The 16,148-nt window shown below is 49.1% G+C and overlaps 2 protein-coding genes across 2 annotated transcripts; one reads left to right on the top strand and one right to left on the bottom strand.

Annotated features, from left to right (window-relative positions):
- Positions 1-361: 361 nt before the first annotated feature.
- On the bottom strand, positions 362-14,611 carry sec23a (Sec23 homolog A, coat complex II component). The gene is made up of 20 exons (XM_058615371.1): positions 14,519-14,611; positions 13,577-13,840; positions 13,448-13,505; positions 13,259-13,345; positions 12,945-13,181; positions 10,398-10,474; positions 10,171-10,315; positions 9,915-10,073; positions 9,589-9,704; positions 7,963-8,086; positions 7,804-7,884; positions 7,599-7,688; positions 2,080-2,186; positions 1,831-1,984; positions 1,680-1,757; positions 1,442-1,603; positions 1,246-1,332; positions 996-1,151; positions 774-839; positions 362-691 (listed from the first exon to the last, which is right to left on the bottom strand). The coding sequence occupies exons 2-20, from the start codon at positions 13,795-13,797 to the stop codon at positions 602-604; spliced, it is 2,295 nt and encodes a 764-aa protein (XP_058471354.1). The 5' UTR covers positions 13,798-13,840; positions 14,519-14,611; the 3' UTR covers positions 362-601.
- LOC131444752 (melatonin receptor type 1B) lies at positions 2,897-6,911 on the top strand. The gene is made up of 2 exons (XM_058615373.1): positions 2,897-3,644; positions 6,646-6,911. The coding sequence occupies exons 1-2, from the start codon at positions 2,948-2,950 to the stop codon at positions 6,801-6,803; spliced, it is 855 nt and encodes a 284-aa protein (XP_058471356.1). The 5' UTR covers positions 2,897-2,947; the 3' UTR covers positions 6,804-6,911.
- Positions 14,612-16,148: the final 1,537 nt, after the last annotated feature.

Genomic DNA, 16,148 nt, shown 5'->3' with positions numbered 1-16,148 from the left:
AGACATCCAAAGACTCTCAGAGACGTCCACATCCAGAGACTCTCAGAGACGTCCACGTTCAGAGACTCTCAGAGACGTCCACGTCCAGAGACTCTCAGAGACGTTCAGAGACGTCCAGACGGTCCTTGGCGAGGACAAAACTGTTTGATCTTGTTCTTCTGTCCTTAAGAAGTCCTGGAGGAGAGACGAGGCACACACCCACAACGAAAGAACAGTTGTCACGGCGACGCAGATGCTTCCTGGAGGAAGTGAACAAGAATGACAGGAAGCCAAAGGGCATGGTGGGCGGAGCCAAAAGAGAGAAACTGTGACTGACGTTGTCATGTTGACACAGATTGAAGCAGCAGGTGATAAATGATATAAAAAAAACAGTTTCTCTGTTTTTATGAGACTTTTATTAGAAACCAGAAAAAAAACTTTAGTGTTGTCTGCGGAGTCATGAGCAGGAACATGTGACGTCACTTCCTGATCATGCTCACACACAAGTGTTACTAAGAGACAGAGAGCAAGGGGCGGAGTCAGTAACTCAGGCAGCAAATGCAACACGGTAAACATAATGTAGACAGGTCAAAGGTCAGAGGTCATGTCATCAGGTCAGAGGTCACGCAGCGCTGGACACAGCCAGTTTCTTCAGGTGATCCATGAAAACCTGGAGACTGACGTCATCGGTGAGGATCGGAGCTCCAGACTCCTGGACACAGACACACACACACACACAGTTAGCACATGACAGGTCAAAGGTCACAGGTCATGTTTGTAGGTGATGCTCTCACCTGACCCCAGGAGAACATGTTGTTATGAGTCTGAGACGGATTCACTTTAGAGAGCAGGAACCGAGCCTGAGAGAGAACACGCACACACACATTAAGTGATTATGGTTTACATGAGTGTATGTGTGTCACCTGGCTGCCTCCGTCCTCTGTGTCGATGTAGTGTGTGTGCGTGTGCGCGTGTGTGTGCGTGTGTGTGCGTGTGTGTGCGTGTGCGCGTGTCACCTGGCTGCCTCCGTGCTCTGTGTCGATGTAGCGTGGCATAGGGAAACGTGTGTGCAGCAGCTCCTGAGCGTCATCTACTGGAGCCTGAAGAAGGTGTTTGAAGTTTTCATACTCAGACATTTCCTGGTAACCAGCCTTTCTCCACTGAGCCACCGTCTGCACACACACATGAACACACACATGAACACACACATGAACACACACACACACACACACACACACACACACGTGTTCATGAGTGTGTGTGTACCTCTCCATGGTAGATGAGGATCTGGAAGAACGTGTCCATCAGGAGGATTCTGTCTGGAAGAATGCTGCTGCTGTCCAACAGGACAGGCTGGAACACACACACACACACACACACACACAAACACACACACAGACATCAATAATGGTCAACCTGTGCCAACAGGTGCTTACCCCGCCCCAACGGCGCGTGGGCGTACCTCTGGCGGGCCGTTGAAGGAGTAGGCGTAGAGCAGCGGCTGCACCATGATGAGCGCCTGCGTCAGGTCCTGACGGTTGAACTGGTGTCTGTAATACGAGCTCTCGTCAGGACTGTTGTTGAAAACCTGCAGGAACGGCGAGCGTCGCAGGTGGAACATGAACTACAACAAACAAACAGGAAGTCAGACAGGAAGTGGAGCCACTCATCACAGCAGAGCATTATGGGACGTGGATCACCTGAGGGTAGAGAGAGAAGGTCTCTGAGAACCTGAAGGAGTTTGGATCGTCTTTGTGGTAATCTCCAAACTTCTGACACTGGAAAACAAAAACACAAGGTCAGAGTCTGACAGCATAGTCCAGCTCCGTGTTTTCACTCTCTCAGTCGTACCAGTCTGATCAGCTGTCTGTCCAACCACCTCAGGACGTCCGGCCCCTCCTCGGTCTCGGCGCGGTAAACCGCCAGCCTCGCCATCAAGATGGCTGCCGCCTCCTGGTCAAAGGACGCCGCGATGTTCTGGATCTGAGTCTGAGCGTCTGCCCAGCTGAGGGGGAGGAGTCGAGAAAGAGACCAGTTTTAAACGCAGCCTCACACAGACAGTGCACACCTCAACCAAGTGGGCGGGGCTTGCAGTCTTACTTCCTGGCCGTGGTGGTCACTCTGATCCGCTTCTGTCCTGACGAGTGCTGGTACTGAGTCACGAACTGGATCGCTCCACGACCACCCTGAGGGATTGGAGCATTGTGCTGCAACACACACCACACCCAGGTCAATAACCTGATCAATAACCTGATCAATAATCCATCAATAACTCACCAATAACCAAATCAATAACTCATCAATAACCTGATCAACAACCCAGGTCAATAACCTGATCAATAACTCATCAATAATCCATCAATAACTCATCAATAACCTGATCAGTGATCAGTTCATTTCAGAAGAAGAAAACGTCGTTTACTAAAGTTAGGAATCATTTTGGTGATCGAGGCGCCCTCTGGTGGACACTCTACACAATACAGTGAGAATGTGTGTGTGTGTGTGTGTCAGTGCTGCGCTCTGATTGGCTGCTTCACACCTCAGCTCTCTGTGGGCTGATGACACACACACACACACACACACAGGATATTGGATGTACAGAACTGTTGACATTACTGTGTGTTTGTGTGTATGTGTTCTCAATCATCTCAGCAGGTGACGGACAGGTGCACCACGGCAACATCCTCTCTGGAGACAGACACACACACACACACACACACACACACTCTCAGTCTGTCCTTCTCTGTCTCTCTGTAAAGATCAAAGTGATCAGTGATTGATAATCTGATTGTTTAACAGCTTCAAACTGGACTAAAGTGGACTGGACAGGACTATCACAAGTTCCACAGACATTTTCAGTATCCAGGCTCTGCCCTGACACAGGCAGAGGAAGAAAGTGGAGTAGTGACAGGATTAAGTGAGATGAGATGACAGACTGTTGCCATGGAAACAGTTTGAGGTGGTAAAGATGGTGGCTGCTCTGAGGACAGTGTACGGCGCTCTGATGCTCGTGTCCAGCGTGGCGTGCGTGTGCGGGAACCTCCTCCTGCTGGCGGTGCTTCTGCTCAACAAGGAGCTGCGCTCTGAAACCACGGGTCTCGTCGTGAGCTTCAGCGTCAGCGACCTCGCCCTCGGACTCTCTGCCCTCCCGCTCGCCGCCCACACCAGCCTGACGCGGCCGTCCGGTTATGCCGGCGCCGGCGTCTTCTGTCAGGGCAGCGGCTTCCTCTTCCTGCTGCTGCTCACCTCGTCCATTCACTCGCTCACCTGGGCCACCGTGGACAAGTTCACTGAGATCTGTTTCGCCCTCAGCTACCGTCGCATCTGGACGAGGGGGCGGAGTCGGGCAGTCCTGCTGGCGGTCTGGCTCTTCTGCGTGCTGAACGCAGCGCTGCCCCTGGTGGGCTTCGGCAGCTACGACTACAGCGAGCGGCGTTACCTGTGCTGCCCGAGCTTCGGGCCGGAGAACTGCGTATTCGTGTTACTGTGGATGTCATTGGGGATCGTGGCGCCGATCGTCACCACTTGTTCTCTGTACGGATACATGGTGTACGCGGCGAGGAAACAGGCGCGCAGGGGAACGTTCGTGTGCAACGAGCTGCACTGCTTCTACGTCCCCGCCAACGTTTACCTGAGGAGCTCTGTGGTCATGGTCGCCACCTCAGGTGAGTTCACGCTCACTGACACCAGCACCTTTCACATCCTGAGTCCTGAGGTCGTGCGTAGGCCTGGGACGATAACAAAATTTACTGGACGATATACTGGCCCACAGATTATTGCCGATAAACGATATTATTGTCAACATGATAATATATCATCATAATGCACACCCTTTCAAATACAATAAACTTTTATTCCTCAGTGTTTTTTACCATTGTAATTTACGTTTAAATAAATAAAACAAACAAAAAACAGTAAAGGACTCTCAGTCTGTTAGCAAAAAATTGCACTCAGGTCTCGGAGTTCTGGAATTGCCGTTTGTGACACGTATTTTCTTGCAGGCAATTCGTACTGTCCGTCAAACGTTTGCAGCATTTCTCTAAATGCTGGCTTTTCAACTGTATTAATGGGCAGCGTTTCTTTTGCGATGTAGCAAACTACACTTTCTGTGAGCGCTGTTCCGTTTATATTTACTTTGCCGACCAAACGCCTCAGTGAGCGTTGACTGTCGGGACATAGGCTCTGCATCTCGAGGTGCAGTTTTTTCCCCAGCTGGGAAAACTGGGTCAGGTGGTTATGCCTCAGGTGGGCATGCAAGTTTGTTGTGTTGTCTTTTTTTGTTGCCACCACTTTAGAACAAATTCGGCATACTGGCTCGTCCGTGGTGATGGGCTCACATTGCTCATTCGGTTTGAAGCCGAAATATTCCCACACCGGGACTGTGGCATTTGGCTGTGCAATCATCTTTCTTCCTTGCTCCGCACAAGGCTCACTTGCTGCACTGTGTGTGGTTAGCCAATGCTAGTGGCCCAGCCTCCCCTCACAGAGACAAAGAGACTGGATGACTGACAAGAGGTTTCACTCAGTTCATTACGCTCTGGAACAAAAGCGCCCAGGTGCTGAGACCGAGCACAGAGTGAACCCTCTTGTCATCTAGCTTGCTTGGAGGCGTGAGACGAGGAAAACGAACATGCATGCACATGGCAATATATTGAGGCTGGCAAAATTATTGAGTTCATTGATCATTGATTGAGTTCATTGATCGCAAGTTCATTGATCGCGTGATCAGAGTCCTGAGGTCGCGCAATCAGACTTTCTTTTCTGCTCCTCAACGCAGGCAGATACATCTTTTCCTCTCTCCCTCGTCTCTCGTCTCACCCTGTCTTGTTTTAACTTTGGGAGCCTCCCTCCGCAGTGCTCTCTTAAACTTTAATCATGGAATTAGTCGACTGGTCTCTCAGCGTAACTGAAAAAATGTTCTCGACGAGAAGTTTGGATTCGGGGGAACCCCAATGCCCTGACGGAACGTTTGCCGCTGGGTACATGAGGGACTCCTGGGAGGAGTGGAGGGTCGTGTGCCTGGCGATTCTTTCCGTGGAGGATGTCCAAGAAGTCTACTCATTCGGAACCATGATAACAGACTATCTGCTGATGGCATGGCTCTGAGGTGACGGTGACAGCAGTCAAAAGCCCCACGAAGCTGCCCGATATAGCTGCCTGATATGATTGACAGCAGGTAGAGCTGTCAGCAGTCAGACTGTGGTTACTATGGATAACATCTGGGAGAGGCTTTCGACTTTGACCACGCGGCACCGGTCACGGACAAGGCCGTTGCTGGAACAACTCCCCCAGGTGATCGCTGCAGTGAGATGTTCTGTATTCCGACCTCCCTTCCTTCACGGACACCTGGTGATTGTTGACTCTGTCTGGGACCCGATCAAGGACGTCTCCATGGCAACCTGCTATGTTATCGCAATGGCATTCCGCAAACTGAGACACTGATGGTGAGCTAGGCAAAGCGAAGTCTCCAGGCTTATACACACACACGCACTCATGGACACAAACACACACATGCACATAATAATAATAATAATAATAATAATAATAATGATAACTTAGATTTATAGAGCGCCTTTCACGAAACCCAAGGTCGCTGTACAATTGAGAACAAAGTAGAAAACAAACAGTCAGGTGGCAAAAGCTTGATGGAACAAATGTCGCTTCTTCAGAGATTTAAAAGACTCCAGAGTTGGTGCCTGGCGAACAGCCAGAGGGAGTAAGTTCCAGAGGGTTGGAGCCGTGACACTGAAAGCCCTGTTGCCAAAGCTTTGCCTGCAGGTGCGAGGAATGGAGAGGAGACCTAGGTCAGCAGACCGCAGGTTCCGGGAGGGACGGTGTACATGGAGGAGGTCGGAGAGATAGTGTGGAGCGAGAGAATGAAGAGACTTGTAGCAAAGGAGGAGAAGCTTGAAGGTGATCCGGAACTTAACGGGGAGCCAGTGCAGTTGTTTCAGTGTGGGGGTGATGTGTTACCAAGGTTTGGTCCGAATGAGAACCTTAGCAGCAGAGTTCTGGACATGTTGGAGCCTATCCAGGGTTTTCTATCGGGACCCCAAACAGGACGGCATTACAGTAGTCCTGACGTGATGTAATGAAGGAATGGATGAGGGTCTCAGCGACAGAGTCAGTGAGCGAGGGCATATACTACACATCCCTGTACCCCCATCCCACGCCATGGCCACTTTTCACCCACCAGCACGGTGGGCGGGGTCCGCAGCTGTAGCTGCCTGCCTGCACTGGTACACCTCCACTCCCCTTCCCCCTCCCCGGTGCAAGTTGTCTCGAGTTCTCAATAGTAAAGTGTATTATGTGTGCCTATGTTGCTGAGGTTTTTTTCCATTCCCACGCTGTACTCCCCCACAGGAGCATAGCATGGGAGCTGCTCTTTTTTCCTCCTCCCTCCCTCTGTCTCTTCCCTTTTCTCACCCCTCTTATATTAGCACCAGTCATCTTGTCGGGTCTGTCTCTGTATTGTATGTACGGACGAGTTGTGGGTTAAAATTTCGCTGTACTTCTGTATCAGCGACAATAAAGCTCTTCATTCATTCATACTGAGGTCACGTGATCAGAGTCCTGAGGTTCTCCTCTCCTGTTGTGTTGCCATGGCGACAGTGTTGACTCTGTGTGCGTGTGTGTCTTTGTGTGTGTGCGTGTGTGTGTCCTCAGCTTGTCTTCTGCTCTGCTGGACACCCTTCATCTGTGTGTGTTTGTATGAGACACTCAGTGGTCAACAGACTCCGCCCCTGACCTGTGCCCTGTCAGTCTGGTTGGTTCTGACCAGCTCCGCCCTCAACTCGTGGATCACCTGCATGACGCAGACGTAAGTCACTGAGGCCACGCCCTCTCTTACTGCTCGACGTTCCGTTAAAACACTGTTAGCTTGGATAGCATAGCTGAACCCGTGTCCATCCGTCCTCCAGCAGGTACCGGGGGGCGGTGCATCGCAGTGTGGGCGTATTCATCCACAGGTGTTGCTGCTCTGACACACCTCTGGAGCCCCACCCACAAAGCTCCACCCTCCACCTGCACCCGACGAATCGCATGAGCACAACGACGACATCATCATCATCAACACGACCAACAACAACACCAGCGGCACCGTGACGCACACAGTATATACACACACACACACACACACACACACACACAGTACATACAAAACACACACAGACAGTATTTACACACACACACACAGACAGTATATAACTCTAGACTGTTCACTGTCCTAGCTCCCAAATGGTGGAACAAGCTCCCCATCGACATCCGGACAGCAGAAAGCCTCCACATTCTTCCGCCACCGACTAAAAACACATTTCTTCCGACTCTACCTTGACTAAGACGACGACGACAAAAAAAACAAAAACAAAAAAAAACTTGCTTATACATCGCACTTATGACTAGCACTTCATAGTTTGTCTTACTTGAAGCTCTTACTTACTTCTAGCTCTTGTTTTTACCCAAATGTTTAATGCACTTATTGTAAGTCGCTTTGGATAAAAGCATCTGCTAAATGACATGTAATGTAATGTAATATATACACACACACACACACAGTATATACTGTACATGTACACACACACACACAGGATGGTGGTCAGGGTCAAAGGTCAGACGTGTACCTGGTTGACGACCTCGAAGTAGAGCGCCAGCGTGGAGCTGGGATCTAAAGCACAGATCTTCCACTGACACGTTCCTCCAGTCCCGATCTCCTGTCACAGCACAACACACGTTTGAACCATAATGATGAGGTCACTGCACTGAAAAGTCAGAGGTCAGCTGTGTGTGTGTGTGTGTGTGTGTGTGTGTGTGTGTGTGGTGACTTACGTTTTCAGACACACACGGCCCTTTAGCGTTCAGAGACACACACGGTCCGATGGCTCCAGACACTTTGATTTCTCTGGACGTCTGAAACACAACACAGCTGTCTGGTCACCTGACTGAGGGGGTGTGGCCACTGTGATGTCAGCGGTCACATATACACACCTTGACCTCCAGCGTGGCGGCAAATGCCATTTTAAAGGATCCCTGGACGTCTTTGTTGAAAACTCTCTGGAAGGTTTGTTTGAACAGAGACGTGTTGAACGAGTCCGCCATCACCACGTAGCCCCTGTGTGTGCACAGCACATACACACACATGTATATACGTTACATCACATGTCATTCAGCAGACATGCTTAGAATAAGTGCATTTCAACATTTGTGTACAAACAAGAGTGAGAAGTAAGTGCTTCAAGTAAGACAAACTCTAAAGTGCTCGTCATAAGTGCACGTCATTGTCGTCGTAGTGGAGGTCACGTGATCAGAGTCACGTCATTGTCGTCGTAGTCGAGGTCACGTGATCAGAGTCACGTTGTCGTCGTCTTAGTCGAGGTCACGTGATCAGAGTCACGTTGTCGTCGTCTTAGTCAAGGTCACGTGATCAGAGTACTAAGGTCACATGATCAGAGTCACGTCTTTGTCGTCAAGGTCACGTGATCAGAGTCACGTCATTGTTGCCTCTGACCAGAGTACTGAGGTCACGTGTTCAGAGTCACGTTGTCATCGTCGTAGTCGAGGTCACGTGATCAGAGTACTGAGGTCACGTGATCAGTCACGTCGTAGTAAAGGTCACGTGATCAGAGTCACGTCGTAGCCGAGGTCATGTGATCAGAGTCATGTCGTAGTCGAGGTCACATAATCAGAGTCACGTCATTGTCGTCGTAGTCGAGGTCACGTGATCAGAGTCACGTCGTAGTCGAGGTCACGTGATCAGAGTACTGAGGTCACTTGATCAGAGTCATGTCATCGTCCTCATAGTCAAGGTCACGTGATCAGAGTCACGTTGTCGTCGTCTTAGTCGAGGTCACGTGATCAGAGTACTAAGGTCACATGATCAGAGTCACGTCTTTGTCATCGAGGTCACGTGATCAGAGTCACGTCATTGTTGCCTCTGACCGGAGTACTGAGGTCACGTGTTCAGAGTCACGTTGTCATCGTCTTAGTCGAGGTCACGTGATCAGAGTACTGAGGTCACGTGATCAGAGTCACGTCTTTGTCGTTGAGGTCACATGATCAGAGTCACGTCATTGTCGTCGTCGTCGAGGTCATGTGATCAGAGTACTGAGGTCACATGATCAGAGTCACGTCGGTGTAGTTGAGGTCACGTGATCAGAGTCACGTCGTTGTCGTCAAGGTCACGTAATCAGAGTCACGTTGTCGCCATAGTCGAGGTCATGTGATCAGAGTCATGTCGTCGTCGTAGTCGAGGTCATGTGATATGAGTCATGTCGTCATCGTAGTCGAGGACATGTGATCAGAGTTATGTCGTAGTGGAGGTCATGTGATCAGAGTCATATCGTCGTAGTCAGGGTCATGTGATCAGAGTCACGTCGTCGTAGTCGAGGTCATGTGATGAGAGTCATGTCGTCGTAGTCGAGGTCATGTGATCAGAGTCACGTCGTCGTCGTCGTAGTCGAGGTCACGTGATCAGAGTCACATCGTCGACATCGTCGTCATGCAGAGGCAGAGGCAGAGAGAGAGAGAGTGTTACGACTGACGAGTGAGGTCATCAGCATGGGAGAGTGTGAAAAAATGATCAGAGACATGAAGTGTGTGTGTGTGTGTGTGTACCCAGTGTAGTTAGCGCAGCACTTCATCTCCAGCAGACCCGTCTGATCCAGAGCGCAGGCGTATAAGTCGATGACGTGACCGTTACTGGACGCTCTGTTAGCAAGAGACTCGTAATGCTGCAGCACACACACACACACACACACACACACAGGCTCAGTCATGTGACCATGACACATAAACTAAACTAATAATAATGTTGTTTTAAGGTACTGGTGTACAGTCAGAGCTGAGTGTGCTATGAGCGCCCCCTGCTGCCGAGACACAAGCTCACTCAGGACAAGTCACATGACAAAGTGTCATTCAGTACAGACAGGAAGTGATGTCACCTTGGTGGCTTTCTTCATGAACTTGGCGTTGTCCTTCTCAATGTCATGCCATGACCTGATGGGCGTCTTCAACTCATCTCCCACCACCATCCCAGGACCCTGCGTCGCCGGGCCGCCGAGGAACGCCATGATCCGAGCGCCCGTGTTCGCAAACGTGCACTGTAAAAAAATTCACTCTTCAATAAATTCATTTAAAAGAAAGGTTATGTGATCATGCTGTGGCTCCTCACACACTCACACACACAGACACACACACCTCCAGCAGGCCGACAGCGATGGACATGGCCACGCCCAGAGAGCGCAGCGGTCTCTTCCCCTGAGTGACAGGCCACGGATCACGCTGCAGCTCCCCCAACAGTTCAGTCAGGTTCATGTCAATCTTCTGCAGTGGCTGCAGGAACCTGAACAACAGCGTTAACAACAACATTGATTAACAATGTCGTGTATGTGTGTGTGTGTGTGTGTGTGTGGGGGGGTGTGTACCTATTGGACAGAGGCTGTTGGACACTTTGAGGTCCTCGTCCCTGATTGGCTGAAGGTTTGGTCAAACCAAGCATCTCCTGCAAGTAATAACAATAACAATAATACATCAAATTTATATAGTGCTTTTTTAGACACTCAAAGACGCTGTACAAACACAAAACAAAACAAAAACAAAACAAAAGACAGGACTGAAATAAAACAATGGGAAATAGACAGTTAGGTGTAAGCAGTACATGGGTTTGATGCATTGGAGTGTATTATTTGGGAGAAGTAGTTTGACCGGGCGGTGTTTAAAGCTGTGATGTAGGTGGAGGTGAAGTGTTTATATGCATCAGCGTGGACAGTAAGACCGGTTTTGTTATGGAGTCGTTCGAGTTGTCTGTCGTTTGCGTTTGAGTTGGTGGAGATCAGGAGTAAACCATGGGGCAGAGGCAGAAAAGGAGACTGTTTTTGTTTTGAGGGGAGCAAGTTGGTTAAGGCAGGAGAGGTACTGGTTATAGTGATTGACGAGTTCTGTAGTGGTGGAATCTGTGGAGAGGGAGGAGCGAGATAGTGATTCAGACATGGAGGATGAAAATGAGAAGGGCTTGAGTGATTCGAGATTGCGAAAGGTTATTGACCGGGTTTGACTGGGTGTTGAAGTGGGGGTGACAATGTCCATGGTGATGGCTCGGTGGTCCGATATTGTGAGGTCGGATAGTGTAAGGTTGTGGACTGAGAGTGGGGCTGAGGAGCAGACGAGGTTGAGGATATGTCCATGGGAATGTGTGGGTGAGTTGACATGTCGTGTGAGGTGAAGGCAATTTAATATGTCCAGGAAGTCTGCAGTGAATTTTGAACTCGGAGTGTTGATGTGGATGTTGAAATCACCAAGGAGGAGAATAAATGGAGAGATGGAAGAGAGCTGGGTATAGAAGTCTGTGAAGTCTGAGAGAAATGATGAACAGTTTTGGGGGGGGACAGTAGATTATGGCAATGAGAAGTGACCGAGAACCAGGAAGTCGGAAAACCAGGTGTTCAAATGATGATGTGGGTGGAATGGCGATGGGGCGGAGATTGAGTCTGTTGTGGTAGATGACAGCGATGCCTCCCCCCCCTACGGTCAGGGCAGGGGTTGTCCAAATAAAGGTATCCATATGGTGTTGTTTGATTGAGTGCGATGTAATCTGATGGTTTATGCCAGGTTTCGGTAAGAATAGAGTAAATCTAATTCATTGTCCAGTATAAATTCGTGCAGAAGGAGACTTTTATTGTTGACTGACCGGGTGTTGAGTAGAGCTGTCTTGAGAGGCTTTTGTTGTGAAGTCCTTGTGACGGAAGTTGACACAGGGAGGAGGTTGAAATTAGTCATGTGACAGTTGCACGGATGACGTATGCGGATGTTGTTGTGCCGGTGTCCAGGGTGATGCGTGCTGCGGTTGGAACAGAGTGTGGGAATGCTGTTTTTCGGTGGTGGAATGGAGGATGAATCTGCAACGTGAGCCACGGTGGATGTATGGGCGACGTCGGAGGAGGCAGAGCTGTTTCACTGTTGTCAAAGTGTCCGAGGAGGGAGGTGCACGATGGTTTAGGCTGAGGAGCTGCGTGGACGTGTACCAGAGTGCCATTGCTGGATGGTGAATAGTGGCGTGAGATGACACTGACAGTATGGTCAGCAGACAGGCAACGACAAGCAGCAGCAGCATAACTGACTGGCTGCTCCGGAGTGCGGACCGGCCGGTGACCTAGCTGTAGGCCGCTGCTTGGAGCAGAATACAGCGAGGTCGGGCCACATTGGCGACCCCCGGGAGCTAGCTCTGTTGGTAGTCACTGCAACACCACAGCAGATGACAGGCTAAGGTACTGTCAGATAGGGCAGGATCCGTGCAGAACCACCACGAGGTAAGAACACTTTTGACAGGAGCTGTTCAAATGTTCAAAAATGCAGACAGAAGTTTTTCCTCCAATGGAATGGAGAAGCGGCAGCTAACGCGCGCCAGCGTCCTCTCCCGTCGACAGACAGAATGATCTGTCTGTGTCAAGTGAAGTCTTGACTGAAGTAGCCAACATCTGGTTAACATGTTAACTACCAACCATGTTATTAACATTACATACCAACAGTGTCAGCTAGTGTAATTAACTACAAGTGTCAGCTAGTGCCATTAACTACCAGTGACAGTGGTTAGTCAGTGGCTGGTCAATGACTGGTCAGTGGTCGGTCAGTGGTTGGTCAATGACTGGTCAGTGGCTGGTCAGTGACCGATCAGTGCTTGGTCAATGACTGGTCAGTGGTCGGTCAATGACTGGTCAGTGGTTGGTCAGTGGTTGGTCAGTGAACGGTCAGTGGTTGGTCAATGACTGGTCAGTGGTTGTTCAGTGGTTGGTCAATGACTGGTCAGTGGTCGGTCAATGACTGGTAAGTGGTCAGTCAGTGGTTGGTCAATGACTGGTCAGTGGTTGGTCAGTGGTTGTTCAGTGGTTGGTCAGTGGTTGTTCAGTGGTTGGTCAGTGGTTGTTCAGTGGTTAGTCAATGACTGGTCAGTGGTTGGTCAGTGGTTGGTCACTGACCTGCAGCTGTTTGGCATTCAGGTCTTTGGTTCCTCTGAACACGTAGCTCTTGGAGATTCCCTCACAGCCGAGCTCGTGGACCTGCACCATGCGACCGAAGGTGATGAGTCCGACGAGTGCAGTGGGCGGCAACAGAGACAGAGACATCTGCAGAGACTCCTTCAATGCCTGCAGGTCTTCATCCTCCATACAGGTGTCCACCACATACAGGAAGACCAGTGGCATCTGAGGACCTCTCTGAGGACACAGAGCAAGGAGGGTCACATGGTCTGAGGAGATGTGTTGAGACATGTCTGAAGACAAGTCTATCTCACCTGGACCACATACTCGATAGTAGAGAACTGAGGAAGCAGCTCAGCAGGTTGGTTTACCTCAGAGATTCCAGCGTAGGACGGAGGAAACTGAGACACACACACACACACACACACACACTAAGGAATATTGCCTCTGGGAGGACCAGAGTCTGAGTTGGTCCTCATGTGTAGAAGAAGACATGCGTTTACCTGGTTTCTCTGGTAACAGAAGTTACACGCCCACAGTTTAGCTCTGTAGTCCACCTGACTGAGAGAAAGAGAGACAGGTGAGACAGGTGAGACAGGTGAGACAGACAGGTGATGAGAAGTGATCAGTACCAGAGCGGGTTGAGAACGGCGCGGCAGGTGGCGCGGCTGCACAGAACCGGTTCGTACTGGATGGGCGGCAGATCCGGTCGCTCCTTCAGTGGTGTGAACAACGACGCCACGGGAACCACCATCCGCGTAGCCTCCAGACGACTGGACGGCCAAACGTTCCAGCTGAAGCGCACGCCGTCACGCTCCTCATTCTGAGCGATGTACTCAGGAAAGGTCGCCATGGCAACTCAGGGGCACAGGGTCAGACACACCAACAGGGAAAAGCTGAAAGGGGCGGAGTCACACAGTTGTACAGTAAGTAACAGTATGTACTTTTACTGTGTGTACTTTACATTTAACATTGGGTACCTTTACATGTACATGGTGTACCTCTACATTTAACATTGGGTACCTTTACATTTACTGTGTGTACCTTTACATGTACATGGTGTACCTCTACATTTAACATTGGGTACCTCTACATTTACACTGTGTACCGTCTGTATGTAAAGTACAGTAAACTACAGAAACAGTTTGGAGTTGTTTTGAAAGCACCACCACACCCAGGCTCCAACCAAACCCTATTGACTTTTTAGCCATTAAAGAGATGGGAGTTTCACTCGTAAACACGGAGCAGTGACATGTTCAATCACAGCTGATCATCATGACATCAGTTCAATCATCAGTCCTAATGAGCCGAAGCCTCTGATGTCAGCAGATTCATGTGTGACGACACATATAACGATGCAGGTTATTGTTTCAGGAGTTTTAATTCGACTCTAAATTAGACTTTTTCTGCCCAGAGTTCAGTTAGCATTACAGCTAACAGCAGCGAACTCATCACTTTAGTACCCCGTCATGACGTCACACAGGTGACAGGAGGAAGAGTGACAGTCAGGTGAGCGGAGAGAGTCCGGTGACATGTCACTAAGGTGTGTGTGTGTGTGTGCGCGTGTATCTTACCCGCTGCTGCTGCTGATGATGATGATGATGATGCTGCTGCTGCTGCTGCTGCTGCTCTGACGACGTAGCAAAACAACATGGCGGCGACCCGGCGCCACGTCAGGACACAGAGAGAATAAAAACACAGAGGTCTCACTCTGACACGGATTCAGGGACCATACTGCTGCTGAACAAACCTGATACAGTCTCACCTGTGGTCGGCGCTACAGGACTCTGTATATGAGCACAACCACGTTTTCTTTCCTCAAGTCATCACACGCACGGCGCGCACAGGTAGACACTAGGTGACACTGCTATAGCACCTGCCCTTTGCCCTCTGGACCAGTGTATGTGGCCCATGCTGACATGATCATCTATAAAAGTGTGTGATAATATTGCCCCAATTAATAAACATTTAAAAGTTCCAATTGGCTGCAGAAAAAGTAGCCTTGTGTCTTGTTTTAACGTAACCAAGCAGTTTTCTTCATACTGTTCTGTTCATACTGAGGCTGGACCCTCTGGTGACAGTGGCAGAGAGAAAAACTGTGGACAAACTGCTGAGCATCCTGGACAATGCCAGCCACCCTCTGCACACTGTCATCAGCAGCCAGAGGAGCCACAGAAGCCTCAGCAACAGGCTGCTCCTCCCAAAGTACAGGACCAACAGGCTGGGGGACTCGTTTGTCCCCCGGGCCATCAAACTGTAACTCCTCACTGGGGGGGGGGGGGGCAAACAAAACAAACAACTGTCCATAATCACAACTCACTGAAATGTGCAATAACCACAACAATAACAACATAATAACATGTGCAATAAAACCTTAAAGACATGTGCAATAAAACCCTGGGCAATACGGGGTAACTATAGGTGTGTGTGTACCTATGTGTGTGTATGTATAAGTATGTGCATATATGTATATATGTGTGTATATGTATGTATGTATGTATGTATATAGTATATATGTGTATATATATATATGTATGTGTGTATGTATATGTATATATATATATATGTATATGTGTTGTTTGTATGTATGTATGTATGTATACATACATACATACATACATATATATATATATATAGCATGGGTCACTTATGTTTGTATTTTTATACTTTTTTAGATTTTTATTTTATCTTTATTTTTAGCTTATTTGATTCTATTCTATATTTTATGGTGTTTGGTACCTGGGGTGTTTCTCTTTCCAGTCACCTGTAAAGTGTGACTCTAATCTTAACAGTGCTGTGTGTTGATGTTGGAGCTGTTAATTTCCCCGAGGGAACCTCCCAAAGGGATCAATAAAGTCGTCTGTCTGTCTGTCTGTCTGTCTGTCTGTTCTCTCTGTTTAAGAGGAGAGAATAAGAAAGGGAAAAGGAAGAGCAGCATCCACCAGCAGCAACAAGGAAGATGAAGATGAAGATGAAAGGAGTCATGTTAACTATTTAAGGCCTTTTAAAGCTCACATGTTAAAGATGAACTACACAACGTTAACTACACAAAGTGGTTTGGTGGGACTAAATCAGGCATGAAGCTGTTTCTACGTTACAAGACTTTGACTTCTGAACATGTCGACATAAATAAATATATGTTTGAATCTCCCACTGCTGTAAGACAGCCGAGCACCTGCGTCACAAACGCCACCGACCACCTGC

The sequence above is a fragment of the Solea solea genome, chromosome 18 (assembly GCF_958295425.1).
Source record: "Solea solea chromosome 18, fSolSol10.1, whole genome shotgun sequence".
Lineage (NCBI taxonomy): Eukaryota > Metazoa > Chordata > Actinopteri > Pleuronectiformes > Soleidae > Solea > Solea solea.
This window is presented reverse-complemented; position numbering and strand designations above follow the sequence as displayed.

Excerpts from the sequence above, each read along its gene's own strand:
- sec23a (XM_058615371.1), bottom strand. The coding sequence starts at position 13,797 with ATGGCGACCTTTCCTGAGTACATCGCTCAGAATGAGGAGCGTGACGGC. Across the intron at positions 10,475-12,944 it reads TGAATGCCAAACAGCTGCAG|GAGATGCTTGGTTTGACCAA; the intron begins GTCAGTGACCAA and ends TATTACTTGCAG. Across the intron at positions 1,758-1,830 it reads ACAGACAGCTGATCAGACTG|TGTCAGAAGTTTGGAGATTA; the intron begins GTACGACTGAGA and ends TTTGTTTTCCAG.
- LOC131444752 (XM_058615373.1), top strand. The coding sequence starts at position 2,948 with ATGGTGGCTGCTCTGAGGACAGTGTACGGCGCTCTGATGCTCGTGTCC. Across the intron at positions 3,645-6,645 it reads GGTCATGGTCGCCACCTCAG|CTTGTCTTCTGCTCTGCTGG; the intron begins GTGAGTTCACGC and ends GTGTGTCCTCAG.